The sequence below is a fragment of the Cinclus cinclus genome, chromosome 3 (assembly GCF_963662255.1).
Source record: "Cinclus cinclus chromosome 3, bCinCin1.1, whole genome shotgun sequence".
In the NCBI taxonomy this organism is placed as follows: Eukaryota; Metazoa; Chordata; class Aves; order Passeriformes; family Cinclidae; genus Cinclus; species Cinclus cinclus.
This window is the reverse complement of record NC_085048.1, coordinates 100,201,048-100,220,522: the sequence shown is the minus strand read 5'-3', so window position 1 is coordinate 100,220,522 and position 19,475 is coordinate 100,201,048. Positions and strand designations below refer to the sequence as shown.

At 42.6% G+C, this 19,475-nt stretch overlaps 1 protein-coding gene across 1 annotated transcript in view; it reads right to left on the bottom strand.

The window, feature by feature from the left end:
- SYNDIG1 (synapse differentiation inducing 1) overlaps positions 1 to 18,531 on the bottom strand; it is a 38,213-nt gene extending 19,682 nt beyond the window's left edge. Inside the window, exons 1-2 of the mRNA XM_062489388.1 lie at positions 18,046 to 18,531; positions 10,210 to 10,347 (exon numbers count right to left, since the gene is read on the bottom strand). Coding sequence (XP_062345372.1) covers positions 10,210 to 10,347; positions 18,046 to 18,525 — 618 coding nt within the window. The 5' untranslated portion in view covers positions 18,526 to 18,531. The remainder of the gene's footprint in view (positions 1 to 10,209; positions 10,348 to 18,045) is intronic.
- Between the last annotated feature and the right edge of the window lie 944 nt (positions 18,532 to 19,475).

Sequence of the window (19,475 nt, the reverse complement as noted above, 5' to 3'; positions counted from 1 at the left end):
TTTCATGGTTGGAGGATGCCAGGTTCTGTAAAAAGGTGTGATATCAGACCTTTTCTCTTCCACCAGCTTTTGTTCTAAGGCCTACCTTTCATGCTCTGAATTTTCAGCAGATCACCTTTATTTCCATCAGCTGTATATTTTTATCCTTCAACCTGATGTCCCCAGTCATAGATTTCACCTATTAGGGATGCTCTAGGGCTTTATTGCTCACAGTGACTCATGAAAGCTATTAGCTCTGAAAAGTAGCCCACTAAATGTAAAAGGAATTCAGCAAAACAACACATGACAAAGCAGTTGTGAGAAGTGATGTAAGCCCTACTTGGTGCAACTGGCATTGAATTCATTCACATTGATTTCATGGTCTCTGCTTTCACACCCAGGGTCACATACAAAAATGAGTGAAGAATTTTTTAGTATTCCCCACTCTTTTAAGAGGACAGTGTGTCTGTGTCCAATGTAATTTCCCCGTTTACCATTCTGAATAAGAACACAGTGGTGACAGACAGATGGACAAGATGAACTTAAAAGTCCTTGCCATGTGCAGTGTCTTTGATTTCATGAGTCATTTCAGTCAGAAAAAGAGGTGATGAAACATTTGAATAGAGCTAAGAAGACATGACATCATGGCACTCTTTCCTTTCTTTGGAATTAGTAGTAAATTAAATTAAGCTCAGCCATTTATCATTAGCAAAAAAACCCTTTACTTTCTACTAAATACATGTCCACTCCCTTAATTCACTGGAGAAAAGCGGGAGGCTTTTCCTGCATATGCAAAGCTGAACAATGCAGTGTTTGAGCCACCTATAGAACTTCCACCATCAAAAAACAGATCAGCAATATCTCCACCATATCTACAACCAAACGCCAACTAAAATACTTAACTGCAGCCTTTAGCAGCAATTCCTGTTCTGGCTGCTTAACTGAGCATCCCTTCCATCTGGGTTGGTTGAAATGCCCCGGTGAGATTCCCTGGCCATAGATGTTTATGCCTTTTAGAATACTGCTCTCTGTCTCTGGCTTGTTTCTTTTTACCTCCAGAAGTCAGGATTTTCCTTAACACATGGTGAACTCATAGTGACACAGTTTTACAGGATTCACCACCAAAGGGGCCTTGAGCTGACTGGGAGGTTTGCAGGAACAAGGTTCAAACCCCCTCCCTGCAGGTCTCTCCTTTTTCCACTCTTGATTTTTCTCCTCTCTTTTCTCCTAAAACAGACTCCATTATTGTGCTATGCATGTGGTGAAAAGAATAAATAGAAAGCCACCTTGCCAGAGTTTACAAACTGTGGTATTTCTATATTTTACCATTGCTCCTCAGGTTAAAAGTTGCTAGGAAGAATGATCTTGATACAATTAGAATCACAATATCTGAAGCTTTGAAACAAGGTTGATTAAGGAAAAATTGCTCAAGTTTCCACAGAACAAAGTCAGATATGGTAAAAATAAGACACAATGCCCTTGGGATTTAAATATGGATTTTGACTGTGGGGGATATTGAATGTGCTGGGAAACAAGAAATTTGCGCTCTCAACTACATAGAGAGAGCCACTGGATGTCACAGGACAATGTGGTCTGAAAGTAAATCTTTCCATTATGTGTGACATCCTGAGGACATATCAGGAAAGGCCCATGTGACACTCAGGTCAGTCAAACTGAGACTGTATGAACACGCTGAATCTTTAGCACAGATAATTTGGGCAGTCTTGGGACCAGTGAGGTCACAGTTCTTGCTTTACAATAGCTTCTGTGTAAACCAGGGCTCCTAATTAATCGCTTAATTACTTACAGCCTGTAGAAACCTGCTCTGAACAATGCCATCTCTGCAACAAGGTCAAGGAATGAGGAAGAGTGTCCTTGACACTTTCGGAACCATGACTGAGTATGGTGTCTTGAATTAAATTTAGAATACTCAGGCTGAGATAGTTACTACTTAAAGTAGTACAAAGTCTCACGTGTCTCTGGGACTCCAAATCCCACTTCCTGGGTTATCACAGCTGTGAGGGTTTGGAATGTGCTCTGTGCCATTATCAGCCCAAGGACTACTGCCAGCTTTTGCAACACATCCTTGTCAGAACAAAGGGAAGTGTTGTGAGAAGCTACCTGGTTTGGATCTGTGGAAAATGAATTCTCCACAATTCCTTCTACAGACTTCCCATCAGATGAATGAACCACAAAAAGACCAAGTCCAATATATAAAGGCTCTGTGAACAGAGCTGGGAAGAAAAATTGCCTTTCTGCTGCTACCGCTGCATTTCTACCCCACTTGGTAGAGACAGTAGTTGTAAGTAAAGGTTCCTCTTGGTGATGCACATGATAATTCTGGGACAGACAGAAACATCCATTGGCCACCATTGGGAATGGGAATTATGGGTAACATCTGGATATAATTGCACCCTTTCTCCTGGATTTCATGATGATAACAGGATGAAGAATGGGGTCAAGCAGAGACTGCCAAGCCTATCTTTCCCAGAGGATGCTGTAAGACCTATTCCTTTGCCTCTGGTCTTGTCCATCCTCTTGGAGGAAGCCAAGTCCTCCTGCAGACATGTGTGGACTGGCAGGTGCAACCCTGACTCTTCTAAACTACTTAGAAATAATGCAAGAAATGGCAATAATGTAACACGTGGAAATGTCATTGATAATTTCTTGTTTATCACAACCCATAATGAGTGTATTTAATACCATGCAAAACTGGCATGGGGGAAGGTTTTCCCAACATGAAAAAGCTGTTGTTTTTTTCACCCCAAGCAGATAAAACTGTAGACTGATTTTATTACTAAGAGTAACAATTTTACTACCAATGTGACAAAAAAAATCTTGATAGGTATATTTGAATGTTAGAGATGCAAACTGCACAGATGCAGGTATATCCTAGCCCATTTCTTTCTAGCTGGTTCTTGTAGTTTGTCCCAAATTAGATATATAAAGACTGGATCTCTTTCTTACTGCTGGGAAATCAGTCAATTCAATGAAGAGCTACCATTGTGTGGGAGGCATCTCTGGGTGCCTAGCTCACTAGATTAAAATCTTCAGAGAGATACTCTGCAGCCTATTTGAAAGAGATGTGTAGATTGAAATCAGAAGTGATCAATTTCCTTTGCTGTGCATTCAAAGAAACTAGTAATTCAGAAGCCCTCACCAAAAGAGATGCAGAGAGAGAGAGCAAGCTGTATATTCAAGATTAAAATATAGTCCTGAGTCTCTGGTACATGATGTTAATCTTTGATAAGAATATAAAAACTCTGTGTATGTTGCAGACTGATAAAATATTAACCTTAAGCCTCAAAAACATCCTCATCCATTTACTGCTGCATACATTAAACTTCAAGTGAGAGGACCTCCTTTCACTAATCTTGTTTTTTAAAGGGTGCTGTCGCAGCATGGGATGAAAGAAAAGTCTATTCTATAAACATCACCCAATTAACTGCTCTAGATGAACACACTGTTCTCCTTGCCACAGCAGAGTTCAATGCAAATCATTCATCACCTTACATGTGAAGACCTTCAGCACATCACAAAGCATCCAAAACCTTTTGGCCTTCCTGACAATGCAAAGAGACATTGGGATGTCCAGAAGAAAGGGACCATGTTCCATTCCCAGACCTGAAAAAAGAGGCTCTTCTTTTTTTTCTCATGCCTCTTCCAGCAGGACAGACACTGGGATGTGCAAAATAATGTGCCCAGTTTCTCCCCTCAGATTGTGAGCATGCTCCTTCTGTTTCTTCTCCTGAAATATAATTCTTCCTAGAAAATCTACCTTTGCAGATGTAAAAAAACCAGAAGTATTTAGCTGAGATAAGTGAGGATTACTAACAAAAGCCCCAAGTCCATTTCCATAATCCTGCTAACAACATCCCTTCTCTCTAAATTAAAAAAAAAGGAAAAAAAAGCAAAACACTAAAACCCCTTTGCCTAAGACTACCAAGTTCCTTAAATTTAGTCAGAATTGTAAATAAATGTTGGGGAAACTGAACCCTTGATAAACTCCTGTGGAATGTCTCTTGCCCTACTCTTCAGATGACTCCACCAGACAGACCTCTGAGTGAGTTTGTGAATACTCCAGGCACTCCCAGCTGTGGACTGAAACAATCCTCACATTCTCATAAAACTGACATAACAAGCCAAATGCAAAGCAACAAAAAGTAACAGCAGGATGAAGAGGGTGCCTTCCTGGCATCAGGATATTTTATACACTCGCAGTATGACTATATTGACATGTCTCTGGGGCTGTATATGGCTTAGCAAAATGCATGAGGCATAAATAACTAGCAAAGAAATATTAATGTACAATACTTGCTATTGTGCAGGATGCTCTTGAAAATAAAGATCCCTCATCTCCTTGAATCATTTAAGTTGGTCTCTCTCCTATCTCAAAACTTCCTTGTAATTAAACACCTGCATAATGAATTAAACTCTCCAGGGAATGTTATTTGCCAGCTAGTTTTTCAATTATTTAAAATTAGCTTAAGGGCTAAAGCAATCAGGTCATTCATTAATTTAATTCCTTTTTGTAGCTGTACTTCGTGACTTGGAAATAAAACTACAAGATCAAAAGGACAAAGAAGAATGAAGAGGAAATTATGCAAGACAGTTATAAAGTTCCCTGGCCCATGACCTCACCCAGGATGCACAGTCTCTGCTGGTGCACAACACACTCTAAATGGTCATTCTCTTGTGCAGACAAACACTTCTCCAGAGACACCTACCCAAAGGGAAAAGTTGGCAGGAGCAAGGTCCATGCACAGGAAAAGCACTGGCTGGCAGCCAGCTCCCACTTGGAAAGATGAGAATTGGAGATGCTGGTAATTCACCAGCCCCACTTCAGGGCCGCTGTCTGTCTGCAGAATTGCCTGGGGGAAGAGGGGAAGAGATCTCTTTTACCCAATCTAGAATGAAGCTTTCCTCCCAACGGAAGAGGCAAAGGATGTCACCCAAATGCCCCTAATCAGGGGCCAGGGTCATCTATTTCTGAACTGCTTTTCCAAGCACAGGAAAGCCAGCACTCTCAACATAGTGACATTCATAGCTGGACCATTCAGCAGGCAGCTTCTCTCTGTGTAATGGCTGGGAACAGAAGCCTTGCTCTTTTATTCCCCTATGCCTGGCAAATCTGTCTCATCTGCCTAATGGGAGTAAGGACAGGAGTGTGGGCCAGCAGCCAGCTGTGACCTTCAGCAAGAAGTCCATAGTGACCATAGTGACCAGGGCTCCCATGTGAGTACAGTGGCCACACCATCAGCACTGTGCCATCTCATGAGGACAGGGGCACAGAATTCTTCCAGGACAATCTCTGCCACAAAAGACCTTTGCAGCTCCTTATGAGGAGGAACTCACTTTAACCTCTTTTCACTCATACCTAGCACAAATGGGTTTAATTGCTTTACGAATCACCTTTCAAGCAGAAAATCTACAACAGTTCAGGAGGGTAAAAGGGCACCTGGGTGTGCCTGTACTCACATGCAAAAAGCTGGACAGATAACTCAGGGATTTGCTTTCTGAGTGAGCAGCCCAGGGAGCTCAAACCTTTGCGTGACAGTCAGCAGAGACTGGGCTGTGCTGGGCACCCCCAGAACACACCCGGGGCCCTTTACCCAATCTGTGTGACTCAAAGCAACAGCCCTGCTTAAACTAAAGAATTGTGTGACTTGGTATCTGGTCCAAGACAGCAAAACAAAGGCCTTTTGTTACCATTAAAACTCATCATCTTTGGACAGTTCCTTTGCCCAAGCATTACTTGGACCAAGAAGTAATGCACTGTTGAAAAATCTCTTGAAAATGCAAAAGCCTCCTGTCTGCTTTGCTAGCATTGCTTCAGCTTTGCTGACCAGCATATCCTGCTACAATAGATCTTGGCATGTCACTGCCAAGTAAAGAAAAATACCATGTTTTTTATTTATCCTTTGCCTTTCTTCTTTGATATAAGAGGTTGCTGCATTTCCTGTACAAACACATGCTCCTGGCTGTGTGTCAAGCTCAGTATAACAGACCATATTCTTTTTTTTTTTCTTTTTTTATGGAGTAAAGTGGGACAGAGAGGAAAAATAAGTGGGGTGGACGGATAAGAGCCAGTCTGGTGGAGTGGCATACTGCTGTTCTTGTCTTACTGTTTTCCCTGTTGATATGGGGACCATGAGCCATCTTTCTAAGGAATAAACAGCAGGTAACACCTGGCTGTTATTTCTCTGTCCTCCTCTTTTGAAGCTTGAAGTCAAAACCTTATGTCAGAAAAGCAAAGACAGTGAAATCAATACATGTATGCTGATCACTGAAATTCAGATAAAAGCTAGAATTCATATTGTTTGCTACCTTCCAGTGGGAACATGAGCATTCTTTGCTTCTTCTCCCCAGTGACTACTGAAATATGTCAAAATATAATTTGTTTTCCAAAGCCCCTGTCTCTGAAAACTAGATGAAAAGTAACTAAATATTTGAGAAGTTATCACGAAGAAAGACACTCTACTCTTTTTTTCTGGTCACGTATGCCTTGTTTCCATGTGAAAACTGTAGAAAATCTTTTATGCAGTTAGACAGTGCGAGCAAATAATTACAAAGCTTTGCATCCCTGCACCCCCCCCACCACACGAGGGAGGTAATTCCAGCAGGGAGTCAGTGCAGCAGGAAGGGAAGGGATTGCTCCCTTGTGCTCGGAGTGCAGTCTGCTGCCTGGCAGGTCTCACCTGCTGCTGGGGAGGAGGGAGGGTGTAGATGCTGTTTGAGGGCCTAAGCATGTGGAGAAGTGTGCAGAGGGATTTTTTCAGGTGTGTGTCTAAGTCAGTGACACAGGTCCTTGGAAGGTTCATCGGAATTGGGTGGAGGTGTTCTGCACACTCCTGTTTCTGCCTGTAAAGTGAAGCTCATTCATACTATCAAAGGCTCAGCTCTCTCATAATGAATTTCTGTTTACAGTAGGAAGGAAAATGTGTGACATGGTATTGCCCTCTTACCTAAAAATACAAGCAAGGAGAAAAAAAGGATTCATGCAAAGAAACCTTTCCAGCTTGTTACCACCACCCTCAGCCCAAGCAGAAAGCCTGACAGCCCCTGAGAAATCATCTGACAAGTTCAATGGTAAACTTGACAAGACAAAAAGGATATATTTTTAAAGTTCTATTTTTTTTTTTTTTTTTATTTATGAGGCTTCACATTTGTCTGCAATATACAATGCTAAAAATATCTTTGGAAATAAAAACTGAGGAACCTTCAAGACTCCAGAGGGTGGAGATTTATGAAAAAATAAGCATAATGAGGTGGGGTTTTTTATCACACACTGTTTGTAGGGAAGAGCTTATAGTGAAAGATGTAATTTACTTTCCTCTTTCCAAATGTTTCCTTACAAAATGCACAAAAACTCCTTTGATTGAGCCCTTCAGCTGTTGACTAATGAGACAATCCAAAAAATGGCAAGCCTAAAAACTCACATGCCTTATTCTGGAGAAGCAAATGTGAGGGACAGGACACAGGGCCCCATCCTGGGAGTGGAGCTGAGAGGAGCACAGGACTGGGCAGCTACAGGAAGTGGGGGCAAGTCTCTTGTGGGAAGGAAAACACAAATAAAACCAGAAGGAAATAACTGAACAAGTGGACAGCACAGTAACAGCCTCAAAGCTCTGTGGGAGCTAAGGGAGGATGAAAAGCAGCAAGTCTCAGCATTGCTTGGGATAAGATCATCAGGTGACATCCTGCTTGGAAAACTGGATATCCCAACAGGGGAAAAAAACATGTTGGGCTTTCATAAAGTGCATTTCTGAATCCACTTCTCCTCCCTGCTGGCTCACTTGTGGATGCACATCTTCATTTCCATCACAGAGGCAAACCCTGCACAGCTGCACCCATTGATACAGAGGCTCTGCAAGAAGCCCCAGATCAGCAGCACATTGGCAAGAGCCCTGGTGGAGAAAATAAGTCCCACACAGAACAGTAACATCACCTGCAGGAGAAACTTGGCTTTCATGGAGCACAACTCCCCCCCAGAATTCAATCACTGTCTTGGTAAACAGCACCTCTGCTGTCTTACAACATGCAACATTGTGCAATTGTTTTGCAGCATGACACAGGCAAATGCGTCATTACTGTGCTGGCAGGTGATGCAGGAATAAACAGAGCATCTTTGCCTTTGGAATGAGCTATATTGCAGATACATCTTCTGCAAACAAAGGCTTCAACTTAATATGCATCCCACACCTTGAGCAGATCAGATTTTTAAAACAAAATTCACTGCCAGTGCTGTATACTGCATCAAAGAATCCATCCCCCATCTCTGAATTTCCTTCAGGTTACAATTTATTGCCAGATGGCTTTTTTGGTAGAACTCCTCAGAAGACTTTAGAAAACACAAAATTTTCAAGAGCTCAAGCAACTGCAAAAAAAGAGGTTTGATCATGAGTGCCAACAGTTGAACTTTAGCTATACTTCTGGCTTTTGATAAAGAAGGGGGAATGTTAGACTATTCTTTCGAATTAACAAGTGATCTCAAATATTATCAATGAGTTTATGTTGAATGACCTATATAAATAGAAATCACATACAGTTTATGTGTCAAAGCATGAGTTGATATCACTGTCAATTTTAGATTAGCAAGGTGCAGGGTTTTGATGGTTTTTGCCAACTTTCTCAACAGGTTCTCAGCCACATGAGGTTTGGTCTTAATGTTGGTTTCATTTTTCCCCCAGAAAATGCCAGTTTGTTGGATGTGGGGTTTTGCAGAAGAACCACTTTTTTCCACGTTTTCTCAGGGCTGTGATGGACCTGAATGGGAAGGCAGGAAGAGAAAGGAGCTTCCTGGGAACTCAGGGGGAAGACAGAGAGATGTGTCTCTGCTGGACTGGAACAAGCTGGACCATTTTTTCTACCAAAGATTTGAAAATTTTATTTAGGCAACCACATTCAGCTATTCTTCATCATTATACTAAACCAAAAAATATCCAAGTTTTTGTTTTCAAATGCCAAAATCCTTCATCATATTACCAAAATTTTTCCCTGCATTCATGCCTTTTCCACCTTCTGTATTCTCCCATGGAAATCAGAGGCTCCTACAGATTCATGCTGGTCCCTGGGCTCTGTTCACAGCTGGATGCCCTGGCCTTTGTACTCTGGTTCTCAGCACATTTAGATTCTCAGCCATATTGCTTTTTAGTATTAATTACATGGGGATTTTTTTTATTATTATTTATTGAACTGTGCTGTGCTTTCTTTGCTCAGATAAAACTATCTCATAAACAATCACAACTTGAAGAATCAAAACTTGTTATTTTGCACTGGACAAACACTAATTGTCTCAAAGACTTCCCAGCTCAAAGACAGACTGTTCATTTGAAGTAAAAAATAAAGTAGTTCTCTGTCTCTTTTTGGTTTGTTGTTTGTTTTTTTTTTTTTTATCTTGAAGAGTAGGATTCTTCAGCTCTGAAGAACGTTCTCTGGTTTGACAAATCAGCAGGGCTGGTAGATGTTTAGTGTAGGCAGATTAGAAAGACAGCTGAGAGGGTGAATGTGAAGAGTTCTGTGGAGCAGAGACTGTAGTTTGCAATAGGCACTAGAGACAAATATAATCAAATGCTTCCTGGCAGTCACTGATGAGGCTGCCAGTGTGACACCTTCTCTGTCACCTCACATTATTTGCCATGCTGGGAAACTCAGTAATTACATTGCAGACACTTAGGAAGATACACTTGTCGAAACAAATGATGGGGACAAGGTGATTGCAAGTTAAGCAATGTTAGGACTGCCTCATGAAGGAAACAAACCAAAACACAGTCACTTCTTTGGTAAAAAGATATTTGCATATTAAAATTTGAAAGAAGACCTGACTCTGCAACTTTTTCCATGCAAAAGGAAATGGTTTCTGGAAAGCAAATGCACATCTGCAGAACAGAAATTATTTTTCTGCTCCTGGAGGGATATTCTAAGATATCAGCTTGGGACTGATAATAGATTTGTTTTCCCAATGGGAAAGCCAAGCATATAAGCTATCAAGGGTGTTTTCTATTCAAAAGCCGTGTCCACAGAGGAGTCTTAGCTGGACATATAACCTGACATGGAACATGACCATTGCCAACTAAAAGCTAAAAAGTTTTATAGATGCCTCCCCCAGCAAAGTATCTTGAAAGGCAGCTACTACTACCATAGAGACATATCCAAGTGGGTAAGATGTCATCCCCTTCATCTACTTCCACTCTCCTCGAGAATGTCAGGCAAGAGATATTTTAATATTACCTCATGGGACAGGTAAAAGGCAGCAATTCCCAGTGGCCAGAAGCAGCAGAGCATAGAGAACACAGTGAGGCCAAGATGATCCCTTGGTGGCATCATCAGGAAGTTGTCTTCACTCTCGGTGTCACTCGAGTAATCGCTCTGGAACATCAAGAGACAGAAACAGAGGTGTGTTGGTTAATGACATCAATGCTTTTCCTCTGCCATGAGCCAGTTCCCTGATCATTTGCCCATTTCTCCTACTCCAACACAGCAGTGGCCAGCAGGTCTCCTCTTCCTCAGACACTGTGTCACAGATTCCATTACTGCTGCATAAGCTTGAAAGCAAGAAAAGACAAATATAAAGATATCACTCCAGGGAGCAGAAAAAGGCCCATGAAAGGAAAGGGCTCTCTAGTCAGATGAACCAGGGTGAATATTTCCTTTCAAAAATAAAGGGGGTGAAGGAGAGGGAGAAAATCCACAGTATTCCTGAAACCACCCCTTGAAATTGTGCACTCACCTGAACAGGTGAGATACAAAATCAAAAAATGCTTTTGATTTTCAGGGTTTTGGCTGGGTTGTGTGCTGGCATAGTATCTGTGGAGACCACCTCTCTGATATTTCAAATTGCTTTTTCTTCCACATAAAGATGAAATGGGGAAAAGATTCCTCAAGTAGCTTTGATCACGTGCTGAACGACAAAATTGTCAGTGATGCTTCTTCCCAAAGACCAATATAAGTCTGCCTATGAGTTACCAAGGGTAAGAAAATAATTCTAATTATAAAGTCCTGACCATGCAGACCAATTATGAACCAGAAGGGTGAAAAAAACAATTAAAAATCACAGAAAGAAATCCAACAGCAAATGGTACCTCTTAACACTTCCAGCTTAACACTCCTTTCTCCAAGCAAATCTTCCTTCCTAACATTCTCTCTTAAAACAGGACACCTGATCCTGCGCTTACCAAGAAATCTTCTCTATTCAGAACCCCCCTGACACTGGTATAGTTAATAATTTGACTACCTAGCTCTCTGTCTTCACTTATTCCTGGATCTGCAAGAGCTGCACCCTGACACTGAAGAAGCTGGATATTGGTGTTGTTGAGAAGGAAGAATTATATTCAGCAGTTAGGGTTCCCTTCCCTTCCCTTCCCTTCCCTTCCCTTCCCTTCCCTTCCCTTCCCTTCCCTTCCCTTCCCTTCCCTTCCCTTCCCTTCCCTTCCCTTCCCTTCCCTTCCCTTCCCTTCCCTTCCCTTCCCTTCCCTTCCCTTCCCTTCCCTTCCCTTCCTTGGCACCATTTCCCAAGTTTGTTGGAGAAACCAGGCATTGGAAGGCAGAATGCCACAGGAAAACATCTACACAGGAAGAAAGAAGCCAACTCCACTCATAAGATGCATTTAAGATGCAGTTTCATCATGGCCTGTAAGTGCCTGAGTAGATAATTTCTGATCAGAGACAGCTCTTTCATTCTATAGAAAAGCTGAAGTGACTGAAACAAGAATAGAGGAAGAGCAGACACTAAGTGCATATTTTTAACAGAGATGGTGATGAACACTTTCTGCAGTCGTAATGGATTTTCTATTAAAAAAAAACTTTTCTTAAATGAAGGCTGGCTACCCCTAAAAGCTATGTGCTTTACCTCAACTGAGACATTACAACTGCTCTGTAGACAGCCTGCCAAGCACACCAGAGATGTCATACAACAGGATCTGCTCTTAACTACAGCTGCCAGCAACCTCTGATGGATATTCAGGAAACAGCCCTTTTCCTTTTTTCCTTCAAAGCAACCAATTCAGCAACATGCACACACTGCATGCAAAACTAATTCTTCATATGGCCCTATGGGATCTGCCTTCAAATCCAGATGGTCCAGTGGTCTGGTTTGACAAAGACCAACACAACGCTGCTCCAAGTAAATATGTGCTCTGTTTCCCTCCACACAATGCCTGTTCCAGTAACATAGTTAAACATGATGACCGGTTCTGACCAGCACTCTGCATCCTTCTGCTCTCTTGCAAGTGTTTGAAGTTCATCTCCATGCAGCAGAGGCTGAAGGCAGCAGCTGGATGGGGACTCTTCCACCAAAGAATCTAGTTTATCACTGCTCTGCCTCCACACACACACTCATCCCTATGCAGCTTCTCACTGATAATTTCTTAAGAGGTGATGTCTCTAAAGCCTGTTATTTAATTTTTCTTTTCTATTTATTTCTTTTCACAACTTTGAGTTTTGCAGTTGATTCCCTTTCAGTACTAAAGACATTTAAAAGATCCATAATCACTTAACACTGACCTGGTGCAGCTCCTCTTGTTTCCCCAACTCCCAGTTGAAAAATTGCCCTGTCAGTCAGGCAGCAAGCCTTGCAGAATGAGCTCTCAGAGGTATCTCCTTGCTTGGAAAACTTTTCGTATGTAACTTTGCAACATCAAAACACAACAGGCAAAATACCTGTGTATGTAGTTTCCCAAGCCTACTCTTCTTCCCTGAGCACTGGACTTTGATCATCTCCCTTGTAATGTTTTCTGGACACCCACAGCCAGTCTGCCTGTAGCTCCTCAGGAACTGGCATCCAGCACATTGCCACTGGAAGGGGGTCACTGCAGACAGCAACAAATGGATCTGCACTGAAACAAGCTGAGGCAAGTGGTGTGACCCTTCATGACCGTCCCCTCTTTGCTTCTGAGCTGACACAGCAGTCCTCAAAGAAGTGTGCCAAATATCCACCCTGTAAAAATTACAGCATGCAGCTCATCCAGAGCTCCTGCCACTCACAGGCTGGATCCCAGAGACATCACTGCAGAGCTTCAGTCTGAAAACTCTAGGAAGTGATGATGAGAAAGGGAATTGCCACGGGTCCTGGCTACTATTAACAAGATTCATAGGAAGGCCGTTGGACACTGCTGAAGGTGACTTCCCAGCCATGCTCCACTTCATCTAGAGCTGGCTATTAGAGGTTAATATCCCTTGGCAGGGCTCAGTATCTCCAGATTTGAGTGGCTTCTCCTTCAAAGGAGAAAAATAAGTCAAATGCAAAGTGTAATCACTCTTGTAATCTGTTAATAATATTCCTTTGAAGGAACTCAGTGATATAAAGTGTGTCCTATGAGTAGGATGACTCAGTGCTGTGACTGCATACCTGAGTGCCACACCTCTTAGGAGCACATACCTGGGCACCACACTTCTGACAGCACACCTGTGCTCCTCTGAGCATATGCCATGGGACAAAACTACTGAAAATTATATTCCCATATTCTCAACACAGCCCTAGATGAGCTTGGGCAAGGTATTTATGGCACTGTTTTTCTCCATTGCCCAGGTGCAGAACAGAGAAAATAGTGTACACCCAATTCAGAGGAGACCTAAGATAGCCAGTGAATTCTGCAGTAAAACAAGGCTGCAAGATCCTGTGTTTGCCCATGCTGCAGAGCTCTCTGAAAATGGAACTCTGCCATAGTCAGCTCCCCCAGGGGTGTTCAAACATGCTTTCTGGATACCTACAGCCAGGGAAAGGTGAGGACACAGCCTAGTGCTGGAAGTATTGACAGAAAACATGTGTGATGTCATGGGGCTTGATGGGCATAAGTCTCCTCAGGGTCTTCTCTTCATGTGAAAAAAATATGCCAGGAAGTGCTTGGGTATGTTGAGAAGAGTGGTTGGATGGTACAGTATCCAAATTCTATCTCTACAGTTTCATGCTCAGGTCCAAAGGATGAATTTTCACAACAGAATCCAGCATTTTCTAGTGGAATAAAAAAGAAGAAATGTATACTTTGAAAGTACTATATGTCTTTCATCCCCAAAACATTCTATTTATTTTGCATTTAGAGATCGTTTCAGACATTGCTGGATGCTGGGAAAAAGTAAGAGGGTTTTAAGAGAGAGCTCCAAGTTATTATTTTATGCGACGTACATGAATAATTTAATCTGCTGCCATGAATAGTTTGGGTGTCTCTAAATATGCAATCTACCTAGTGGCTAGGAGGGAAACTAGCAGGCGTATAATATGACAAACACTATTTTTGGATAAAAGATGGCACATTAAATCTAACAGGAGGGTATTTCATCTTGTAACTCATTTCATATTTCACTGCCGCCACATTTGACAAGTTGTCTGTCTATTAGCTGTGGTGTAAAGAACTCATAAGATATTTATAAATTTTGCCAGCGATACCTAAATAGGGAATAATTTGATTTCAGGGTTGGGCATGGAAGAGAGAAGTTTAAAGCCCAGACAGAATGTGCAGCCTTCTGTTTTCATGCCTGGTAATTGCTCGAGCAAAGTGGGGCTCTATATGCTAATGAGAGCTGTTTCTGAGATGTTTTTTCCTCCAGACAATTATGATTTTCTTAGGTAGACTGAACAACACTCCACCAGGACTTGAGAAGCACTGTTAGCGAAAAATCCCTACAAAAAAGTTGATTAAATGTTGCTGTAGGGTACAACGCATGATCAGGATGTCTCCTGCTACTCTTATGTATCTCCTATGTTCTTCAGAGTCCCCATGCTTGGGAAGGGAACAAAGTGTCCCCTTGCCAGCAACTTGTCCTAGACATGCTGAGCTGGATAGACCCATCCTGAGGAGGATGACAGCTAACGGAGAAGCAAACCTGCAGCTTGGCTTGGTCAACTCTTCAAACCAAAACCAAATTTATCAAAATGGCTGTGTTTTTTCCAGAACCTTTCTCTACTGCAAAGTTTTCTGTCAGAGAACAACAACCTTTCTGGTAATCAAGAGCCCAACTCTTTTCAAAAAGACAATCGTGTCAGAAGCAGTCTTACCTGCAATAAAATTATTTTCTGCATGTGACCCTCCTGAAATTATTGCATTGAGGTGAGGGGGGACATTACAAAGGGAGGAGATAAGATTTTTTGGTATTTCAAAGGAATTTAATATGCATCCTGAAAAATCCTAGGCAGGCATTCTGGTATAAGGCAGGCAATGCCAGGGAGACATGGGGAAAGAGCAATGACTCACAACTCCATGGCTGGTGTGCCTTCCAGAAGGCATTTTACAGAGATACTCAAGCTGGGACTCCACTTGCCTTGCATTGACATGTGGAGAACAGAAGGTAACCCTCAGTTTTCAAAAGAGCTCTTCTGCACAAAGCTCCCCTCTTAGCCAATGTTTCCAAAAAGGGGGTAGTTTATAGAATTTTTCTCCTAGAAAGAAGTGACAAAGCAGACATGGGCCCTGATCTGCTCTGACACTCACTCTGCAGCTTCCATGTCTTGATGAGCTGTGGTTTGACAGTCAATGTGACGAGATACACGGCAATGTCCTGTGCCACCCTCAGGAGCAGACTCAAACCCTTTCAGACTCTCACAGTGGAGAAGCAAAATTTGCACCTCTGTTGTGTCACCCTCTTCCTTCTAATTTCTGTTCTCAGTCCTGGTACTCACTCTTTCCCATCCCATCTATTAATAACCTAAAAAAGCATTTACTTCTTATCAGTAACTGGCAGGGAAATATTCTTTCCAGTGGGACACACTTGTGCTGTGTGATTCAGGTGCTGTTTTGTGTAGTTAACAATCTGACATGTTTCATCACCTACTCAATGACTGCTTGTCCTTAAATTGTATTCTTCCATTCCTAGATTCTCCACACATGAATTAAGCTCTGTAATGAAGCTGCACTCTAGCCAGGCTCAGGAGGATCTCACACATCTAGCCATACAGTCTCTGTCCACCACCTTCTGTGAACCAGAAGAGCCCAGCACAGCAGACACATTTTTTTCTGGTCTGGTGATGTCAAATTAATCTGTTCTCTCCTGCATGACCAGCTGCATCTGCAGAGTTTGGACCTTCCTGGAATGAAAACTACTTGCCATGCTGAGCTTCTTCTTGCTGAAAACAGCTGTTCAGCAGGTTGATCCTTTGGGAACATGGAAAAATTTATGGAGAAGTGTGAAAATCAGCGCTGCACAGGGCTGGTCAGGCAGCAGAGCAATGGAGACAGACCCTGGTCTCAAAGCAGAGGCTTCCAGCAAAGCAAGCGTTTCCAGCTAACCAGGAAGCCATGGGTTTTGGTCCTTATCCAAACCATGCCTGGTTTTCTCCTCCCCTGTTCCTAGCAGAGGAGAAATTTTGATGGAGAGGACAATCCATGGGTGGTGTGTACTTTGTGAAGGTCTTATTCTGAGCACCTTGTACACACAGGTCAAGATGGTGTCCATACACCTGTGTTTGTTAGCACAGTGTCACCCCAAAGGGTCAAATGAGACAGGGAATCTGTGATTCCAGATGCCCTATACCCATTCCAGAACTGCCACATTTGACCTCAGGAGGTCTATTTCCAGAGAAACAGGTCAGAAAGAAGAAGGAGCCAGGGAAATGAATGCACATACTGTCACAGCATGTTACCAAAATTTGCTGTCTCATTTCTCCTCTTAAGATCAGAGGAGGATGAAGTTCTACAGCTGGTTTTTAAGACACAAATGTTCTCTGTGAAAAGCCGATCAAGTTCCTTCAGTACCACTTTGAAGAGGGCTTTTCCTTATGCTGCTCATTTTCCCAGCCTTTTTTTATCTCGTTCTTTGAAAGTTGGCTTAAGAATGTCTTCTTGACTTGAACTGACGAGAGGGAGACTTTTTTTTTTGTTCCTGAATGTCAGGCCAGATGTGTCAATAACACCATATGTGCTGCAGTCACCTGTGTCACTACTGCATGAGAGAAACTGGGGCAAAAAGACAGCAACTAGGAATTTTGTTTTGATTAAGGAAATTATACTTCCCACGGTCAATTCTGAAATTCTGTGGAGGGGTGTGATTTAAGCTAATACTCTCACATGCTTCAGAGAGAAGTTTTCTGTCTCCCTGTGGAGGCATTGAATACTGCATTAATGGCACTCACTGGGAAAAACACTTCCCTCTTCCCATCTTATCAATACAGAGAGAAAAGAGAAGAAAAGGGAAGTCAGGCTCCTGCTGGATTTCCCCTGTGCTGATCACAGGGTGAGACACTGGTATTACAGGAGGTGAAATTAGAAATTTTAGGGCTTGTTTGGTCTCGGTCCGAACCAAAAATCACAGCAATAGACAAGCACCATCAGTGTCGTTATCTCAGCTGAAACATTCAAGTTTGAAGGTATGAGTTTTCTCTAGACAGCTAGAGGGTCTTTGCTAGGTTAGGAATCTCCGACCAATGGTGGAGGAAGTTTTCAGACCACCAGCATAACATTCACCCTCCATTCCCACAAACACTGGCAAACACAAATTCCTGCCAGACTTGGGCCTCTGGTTAAAATTTTTAAAATGCATCATTCAAGAAAGAATGAAGTTGTTCCCATAGTCTTCCCTGTTATTTTACAGTGAGCAATCAATGAGGCATGGGACTCCAGAAGAAAGCATTATATTTGGATCTAAAAAGTGTTTCACTCCAAGAGAAAAATACCATTTATTTCATGGACATAGATTCACTGCAGCTTGAAACCCAAAGACTTCTGTTTCTGAATTCACTCTGAGACAGAAATGTTTTGTGTCTGAGTCAGTAATTTGAAACATTCTGCTGAAGTCAGGTGAAGGCAAGAGATGATGTTGGCCTGCTGACTAAAATGGGCTTCATGCAAATAGACAGATGCTCCCAACCCCTACCTTACACATTTAAGCACATGGGTCTTCTTCTGTTTCTGGCCAGCCCCTTCAGAGGCAGAAGGGAAATGCTGATCTCCATCAGGGCCAGTGGGAATTTTGCCATTAAAGATGAGCAATCATTCATTGTCCTAGTGGATGGGAAAGTGATACATGTGACCCAAAAAGCAGCTGATCCCCTGCTGTTCAGCTCTAGCGGGCTGTACACTTAATTTCAAAGATGCCCTCTTCCTCCCAAGCCTTCCCCGCATATCCCAAGTGACATCTGACCTCTAGTTCCTGGAAATCCTCCTCTTCCTCCACCTCATAGGAGAGGGTGTGGATCTTGATGTCATCTGTGGAGAGGTCGATGAATTTGCTGTCAGGGTACTCCAGGCTGTCTTTGGTGGGAGAGTGCTCCTCAATGAAGGTCGTCTCACAGCACTCTGAGCCCAGGCTCTCACCCCACGAACGCAGCATGTTCTCAGAGTAGAGAATGATGTTGGGCCTGTAGTGAGACTCCACTGTCTGCTGCAGCATGCTGGGGTCCAGGAGCTGCTGCACAGGGTCACTCCTGCCGTTCTTCGGGCATCTGGGAGAGGACAGGCTGCCCGCTCTGTGGCTCTGGTACTGAGGGGTGGGGTACACGGAGACCAGACCATCTCGGCTCTCTGCTACTAAGTTCCTTGTGTTAATTAAACCATTCCTTTTCCCAGCCTCAGTGATCTTGCTGTGCATCAGCACGCTGTTCTGCTCAACCAAGCCATCCATACTGGGAGGTGTCCAAGGCAGTGGGACCAGTTGCCTTTATTTTGCTGTGCCTTAGAGCTCACGCTGGGTGAGTGGCTCCCATTTTCCTGATGAAGAGATGAATTAGAAACCAAGGTGAGGACAAAGGCAATGAATTGAGGGACTCAAGTCAGCCTGTCTTTCATATAATCTCAAGAGAAAACAGAGACCCATATATGTGCACAACGTGACTTAGTTCTCCAAATATAACCCCACTCAGAGAGGCAACGATCACCTGCCCCACATCCATGGAATGCAGAGAAGCAGATGAGGTGAAATGTCTTGGTAGTGATAGACCCCATCAAAGAATGGCTTTAGTGCCTGTTCCAGCCTCCCACAGGTACACAGCTGTCATCCTGGGGTCAACATCCATTTCCTCTAAACACTTCGATAAGAGATGGAAGAAAAACCAAAAACAATACCAAAACAAAACAAAATCTCGTAAAAGAATCATTTTCGGTTCTCAGAAATCTGCAACTGCAAAAGAGGGGCAGGTGCTGTGTTCACCTGTCAGTGTCTGCAGCCACCCTTTGCCCTTGGCATATGCTTTACTACCCTTTGAAAACCCATTTTTTCCAGCCCAAACACTTTCTCAGCAGGCTTCTTGTTTTTCTCAGGTATAGGCAAAGGAAAATGCCTTTTGAAATACTGGTGTATTGGCCACAGCAACAGTAAATTCAGGGGTTCATTTCTGGGCATGAGCATAAACATTACAGACATACTATTGGCTTCAAAGTTCTTTATATTAGATCTTTTAAGACCAAGTTATTAATGTAAGTTTTCCTGTTCCCATTGTGCTTTCTGGAGGAAACCAAAAATTAAATACACAAATACATAAACATGTAATTTTTTTGCTCAATACTTTCTCTCTATCTCCCTTTTATGTTAGACAACCAATAACAGAGCAATGTCTCACAAAAGCCCAGTATTAT